At 32.9% G+C, this 7310-nt stretch overlaps 1 protein-coding gene across 1 annotated transcript; it reads right to left on the bottom strand.

The window, feature by feature from the left end:
- Window positions 1-511: 511 nt before the first annotated feature.
- Window positions 512-5393, bottom strand: LOC123202319 (enolase 2). Its single transcript, XM_044618188.1, has 15 exons — window positions 5235-5393; window positions 4849-4912; window positions 3907-3971; window positions 3777-3824; window positions 3611-3697; window positions 3437-3517; window positions 3133-3315; window positions 2518-2592; window positions 2337-2399; window positions 2156-2233; window positions 1627-1821; window positions 1470-1520; window positions 1236-1376; window positions 1074-1130; window positions 512-974 (listed from the first exon to the last, which is right to left on the bottom strand). The coding sequence occupies exons 1-15, from the start codon at window positions 5301-5303 to the stop codon at window positions 894-896; spliced, it is 1338 nt and encodes a 445-aa protein (XP_044474123.1). The 5' UTR covers window positions 5304-5393; the 3' UTR covers window positions 512-893.
- Window positions 5394-7310: the final 1917 nt, after the last annotated feature.

The raw sequence follows: 7310 nt of genomic DNA, 5'->3' as shown, positions 1-7310 counted from the left end.
TAATAATTAAAAAATAATTTATATTTAAATTTTTTTATTAATTTTTTTTTAAAATTTGTTTAAATGTGTCAAAAGACCTGACCGTATATATATAAGGTCGGGTCTTAAAAATTCTATTGACCGACCTAACCTAAATGCCCGTCATTATAAAAGCCTGAAACCTGATCTGATCCATGAACACCTCCACCTAAATACAGAGCTACAGCAAAGGCCCGCAAATATAGGCAAGGAGCATTGAACCCGTAAACGATAGAGAAGCATCTGCTAATCTGCTACCTAGGCCAACGTCTTCTTACGACAGATGATCGAAGGCGCGGAAGATGAAGGTAGGGAGTCAACTCAACAAAGCAAAATTACACCCTTGCCCTCTTAACCCCAACAGATTTCCAACGACGTTAGTTATAAGGATGGCACTAGATGAATTTTTGAAACATTAAAGATTAGTTTTATTGCAAGTGTGATACCACCAGAAATACAAATATCCTGAAACGTTAGGGATGGCGATTTTCACTTCAAATCAAGCCTAACAAATAACTTTTATACTTAGAACGGATATAGTACAATCAAAGCCAATGATCAAGAGGCAAGTGCCGCCTATTAGAGTTTTAGCTCTGTTGCCCGTTCAAGAAGCAAATAAGCATCTTAAATAATGCTGCTATATATGCAAAACATGCTCTAAGAAATAGTTTCATAAACAATCTTTTTCAAACTCTCAGACAAAACTCCTCTCACAATTATTAAGAAAAAGATTTTGGGTAGCTACCCAAAAAAACAAAAAAGAAAGATCTTGGGTCATGTAAAGACTAACAGACAACCTGTTCTACACAATAAATTTATTAGGTTAAAGTAGAACTCCCGCATATCAAAATAGTCTATCATCAATCACTAAAACTCTAGTACGGTTCAACGGGTGTGCGGAAGTTTGCTCCAGCATAAACAGCTTCAGCACCGAGCTCTTCCTCAATTCTCAGAAGCTATAGCACATTTTAAACAACATTAGCTACAGTCAGGCCAACCAGTTTTTTTCTCACATGTTTAAACCATGGAGAGTGTTTAAATAAGATATAGCTAACCTGATTGTACTTCGCAAGACGCTCTGACCTGCAAGGTGCTCCGGTCTTAATTTGACCCTAGATCATAAAAATATTTATTATGATAGATACATCAAAACTTTAAAGAAATTCTAGGAATGTGGAGATGGAATGGTCCAAGGGTTCAGAGATAAAACAAATTACCGTGGCCAAGCCAACTGATAGATCAGCAATGAAAGTATCTTCAGTCTCACCACTGCGGTGGCTAGCCATGACACCCCAACCAGCTCTCTTGGACATCTTGACAGCTTCAATGCTCTCAGTTACAGATCCAATTTGGTTGACCTATTCCAATACACAAAAAACATTCTGATATTTTTATCCTTAGTTGAGCTTGACTGAAAACCCAATGACATAAAAAGAAAACTGAAATGGTACCTTGAGGAGAAGGGCATTGCAAGTCTTCTCTTTGATAGCCTTCTCAACCCTCTGCAAACACGTTATACATAATACACTTAATGTGCTTTCCAAAACCAAAAAGAAACAGTAAAATCGCTTTGTGAAGGCTGATAAACAAAATTGACTTGGTATTAACCTTGGGATTGGTAACCAAGAGATCATCTCCCACAATTTGTACATTTGCTCCAATTTCATCGGTCAGCTTGGCATAGTGCTCCCAGTCATCCTGGTCAAATGGATCTTCAATTGAAACAATAGGATACTCAGAAACAAATGACTTGTAAAGATCTTTCAATGCATCCCCGGAGATCTTTTGTGAACCATCATTCTTCTGCAATGACAACAATGAAAGATTAAGACCAAAGTGAAAAATTATACATATAAGAAATAAAAACTTTGACCTAGGGAAAAACATTAATCAACCACAAAGATTGCATAATGAACACAGCAAGAGCAACAGGCACTATGAGATGAATACTGAGAAAGTGAATAAGAGATTTTCCCAAAATCTTTTAGAATCAGGCTACAACAACTGTCAGTCTGATTCCTTCAAATGACTAAAATGAAATAACAAGTATAGGCATATATTACACAAAAACATCGATTTGATCTACAACCATATATGATTTCGCAATTAAAACTATGGCTCCCAGAATAAAACTCACCTCTTCTTTGAAGTTTAGATCATAGGTCTTATCTGAACCATAGAACTCAGATGCAGCAACATCCATTCCAATGACAACCTAACAAAAAGAAGAAAAAGATAATTTGTCCTATATTGTGATGTAGAAGTATCAATAAAGCAATCAAGAAAAAAAAAAAAAAAATGTTAGAAATGAAACCCACTTTGCCAGTGTAACCAGCTTTGGCAATGGCAGTCTTGAGCAACTCAAGTCCTTCCTTGTTTTCCTGAGGTTGCACAAAAATATGTGAATGCTATTAGAAACTTATAAACAAGAAACAAAATAACAAATATGCAAACTAGCAAAACTACTTAAATAAAGAGATCACATTGAAGTTTGGTCACCTGAATATTAGGTGCAAAACCACCTTCATCACCAACATTTGTTGCATCCTGACCATACTTCTTCTTAATGACAGCCTAAATAGGAAAAGAATAACAATGTAGTAAGAAAATATTAGGCGAACAAAAAGTCCAAGCGAATTTTACAGTAATGTAGGAGTCTGTAAATAATAGATGTGTGTCTAAAATCTTTCTTCCCTATCAAGAGATCAGAAAAAAATAATCACTTAAGAAAAAATAAGAAAGGAACTAGGATTAATATATACCCTCATCAGAACATGAGCAGCATAACAGACAACATGCATTGTTCCCTCAAAGGCAATACATGATGCAAATATGAATGCTCAGATAAAAAATTTATTGTCTATGTAATCATTTGGAAATGAAATTTCTAGGTTATATGTTCTATAAACACTCCAACACATAAGGGCAGGGCAACAAAACACTCTACCAGCGCCATATCCATATTAAATAAATTCCATTCTTAGTTTTGTTAGAGATAACAACTTCAGTAAGTTTATAAAATATAAATATAAAATCCAATTAATATTTTTTAATGTCATGATTTTCTCACTGTGCAGCAACAACTAAACATGCAAATGACTGAATTCAGCACACCTTCAAATGGTGGTATACTTCAACACCCATCTTCATGGCCTCCTTGAAAGAAGAAGCTCCAACAGGAAGAATCATAAACTCCTGCATAGCAAGTTTGTTGCCTGCATGTGATCCACCATTGATGACATTGAAGGCAGGTACTGGTAAAACCAACTTCTTGTTACCAGCAAGTTCACCAATATGCTGCATCCACAAAAACACGTTCTTATCAATTAATGTCCCACAAGACAATAATTAATAATAAACATGTAATAAACTATTTTACTAGTAAAACATAATGCGATTATTAGACAGCAAAGCAAACCTTGTACAGAGGAATCTTCTTGACATGAGCACCAGCTTTGCACACTGCAAGAGACACTGCCAAGATGGCGTTTGCTCCAAGCTGAAAAACCACATTAATTTTATCATGAAACAGTAAATATACATATACGAAATTATGCATACAGATTTGAGATTTAGTAAGCCTGTCCAGTACCTTCTGTTTGCACCATCCCCACTCATTCACGGTTCCATCAAGTTGTTGAACCATGATATTGTCAATTTCAGTTTGCTTGGTTGGGTCCTATATAAAACAACACAAAAATTGCAATTCAGATAGACTCACAAATTACAAAAATACAACATATGAGACGGTGGCAAACCTTGCCAATGAGAGCTGGGCCAATGATCGTATTAACATTCTCAACAGCCTACACACATAAATTCACATCATTAGCAAGCTGTACCATAACACTTTCTATAAAGGAAACAAAAATAATAGCAGAAACTAACCTTCAATACACCTTTTCCAAGGTAGTCTGAGCCTCCATCTCTTAATTCAAGAGCCTCATAAATTCCTATACATAGGTTGATTAATTAATTAATGGGATATTAATTAAAATAGACAAAATTTTTTTCGCTTATACCTTTTTAGGCAAACACACAGTAGTTTTATTTTTATTAACAAATATTTTTGTAACTCCAAAAATACCCTCCTAGCCCTGTATACGTAGGCACTGGAAGGAAGGTTTGAGTACGTGGGTGCGTGCGGAATGCGCGCGGAGTGCGTGGGTGTTGCGGAGTGCGTGCGTGCGTGAGTGCGTGGTGCGTGCAGTGTGCACAGTACGTGTGCAGTGCGCACACTGTACACAGTATACAGTGAGTGTGCAGTGCGCGCACAGTACACAGTGCACTGTACATATATTTTTTATATATATATAATATTATATTATTATATATATTTATTATATTATAATATTATATATAATAATATAATATATATTTAAAAATTATTATTATTATTATTTATATATATTATATTAAATATTATAATATTTAATATATATATTTATTTATTATATTTTTTTATATTATTTAATATATATATATATATATATATATATAAGAAAGGGTGCGCGCGCAGTCTCACACTTTGTTTATATATATTAATCAGAGTGTGCGCACTGCTCACGCACCGCACGCACTCACGCACTCAAGTTTTCCTTCCAGCGCCTACGTATACAGGGCTGGGAGGGTATTTTTGGAGTTACAAAAATATTTGCTTATAAAAATAAAACTACTGTGTGTTTGCCTAAAAAGGTATAAGCGAAAAAAATTTTGCCCATTTTAATTAATATCCCTTAATTAATTGCTAATGCTAAACTTTAAATGGATTTAAAAGCAAAGTGCCCCTTCTCATGTGAATTCTAGAAAAAAAATAAACAATTAACATACCAGTTGAAGCACCACTAGGAACAGCAGCTCTTGATAAGTAATCGTCTGATGTTTTCACATCAACCTAACATTATCCAAATTAACTAAATCAATCAAACTCCACATAATTAAACTAAAATTGCAATCACAACAGAAAGAATAACAGGTCACGATATTGATACGGACATTTCGAATTACAGTAATGTGGAATAAGTAAAACGTATAGCAAACTCGCCATCCCACATATTCGACAAACGATTATACTCGGCGACCCAGTAACTGATAGTAAAACTTCACAACTAATTATATGAATAATACATGCCTACTGTTAATAAGTCACTAGTTAAAACAAAATATAGAAAGTGTCGAAAAAAGTAAGGAGAAGATCGGTGAACTAAGAGACAAACCTCGACCGTCGGATTGCCACGGCTGTCGAAGATCTGCCTGGCCTTGACGGAGACAATAGTTATGGTCATACCTAAAGCTTATAGATGGATCTAGAAAGAGAGAAAATTGACACAGCGTATAGAGCTGCTGCAGTCCAGATGTCTTATAAGATGGGAGGTTAATTAGAGCCGTCTGTTTATAATTAAAGTCAAGTTCAGCTTTGGTTAAAACGGTGTGCTTTGATTAGTCAGATATCATATCCTTGTGTTTCTTTGGGTTTTTCAACCTTCCTTATCTTATTTCAATAAAATTATATGTATCTATTTTAGGTACATAAATATATATATATTTATATTTATCATCATATAATTAGATGATTTTGAATTAAGAATAAAACAATAACCAATCATATGATGACACATATAAGTGTGTATATATTTATGTACCTAAAATGAGTACACATAATATTACTCTATCTGATTTAGTTGGCGGCCACAAAGCCTGGTGAGTCAGGCTTTTTGTCCGATAAAAGGCTCAATAACTTTTCCCACCCTAATTTTATGAAAAATCTAATTTTCATTTTTTAATTCCAAAAGTTATTTTTTCACCCATTAATTTATTAATAAAATTAGTAATACATGTTAGAAAATTACTTAAAAAGACAAAAATGCCCTAACAAATTTCTAGTGGTCCATCAGCAACAGCAAACCGAACACAAACAAATTGAGAGATATGATATTTTTAAGCCAACCTCCTCAATCAACCCGGAAAATGCTTTTTCAATCTAAAACTAACAAACCCTAATTCGTTTTCCTCTTTTTAAATCAAAATCCAAATTCATTCTTGGACTTGAATTAGAAGAAATGCTTCAAAATCTATACTTCTCAATCTCACTAAGACAAAAGCCAAGGGATGTTTTGATTCAACTGCCTTCAAACAACCTACTTCAACTTCTCCTTTTAACAACCAAGGAACAATTTTTGTTACTCAAGAGAATTTTCCTTTACAAGGTGTTATCCATTTCAATAAACCAAATTTCTCTTCTCATATAAAAAATGGGGGCATAATATTTCACTTTTTTAATATTTATGATCTATGTTGCACGAAAACAGAAATGTTGAAACGGAAATGTCGAAATGCATTTTTTCAAAAAGTAGGAAAACATGTAAATATAAAAAATATAAGGTTTTTTTTTATAAATATCAAATTTTTAGAAAAAAACATATAACAAATTTAAATACCAATTTAAAGTAACATATAACAAAATAATTTTATACTAAAAATAAATTACAAACTTAAGTTTTTGAAACATATACGTATAAATTAAATCAATATTTTTATACTCATATTTTAAAATGGAAAATAAACACGTATATAAATCAATATATTATATCAAAATGTAAATAAACTAATCTACAAACTTAACATTATTTCATTAAAATAATAATTTCCAAGGTTCAATATCAAAGTCATCAAATAAAATATAATGAAAATATTTTTAAATAGTAAAATATTTATTGTATTTTCTCTATTTGATCATTTCTTTTATCCATTATGTTATTAGCATCTTCATTAAAAAAGACAAACTCCAATTTTGGTTCATTTAATGAGTGGTTGTCTAGCTAAAGAATCTCCATTATCTTCCATACTCCCAAAATCATCTCTACCAACATCTCACATCTTTTCCTTACTATCATAATACTTAGAGTTAACCCTTGATGATAAACAAAAATTTTTATTCTCTTCTACATGTTTTGAAATTAATTTATTCCTCCTAATTCAATAAATGAAAGAATAAGTACTCTAATTTCTTTCACAACAAGAGGAGGAACAAGGTTGTCCAAGTATTTTGAATGCCAATTTTAAAGCAATGGAGCATTTGAACCAAAACATGTCCACCACTTCATTGGTTTTGTATTAAATGTAGCACTAATTGAGTCAGGATCCTCAAACAACCCACTTTTGAAGAAGAAGTTAGCATACTTATCCAATGCTTTAACATGCTCATCTTAAAAAAAGATTCTTCTAAAACATTTATTCCTCTCAATAGATACTTCCCCATCCATATAAGGAGGCACTCTACCTTCATCTCCTCG

This window comes from Mangifera indica, chromosome 18 (genome assembly GCF_011075055.1).
Source record: "Mangifera indica cultivar Alphonso chromosome 18, CATAS_Mindica_2.1, whole genome shotgun sequence".
Classification (NCBI taxonomy): domain Eukaryota; kingdom Viridiplantae; phylum Streptophyta; class Magnoliopsida; order Sapindales; family Anacardiaceae; genus Mangifera; species Mangifera indica.
Note: the sequence above shows the minus strand (reverse complement) of the source record. Positions and strands in the feature narration are given on the sequence as shown.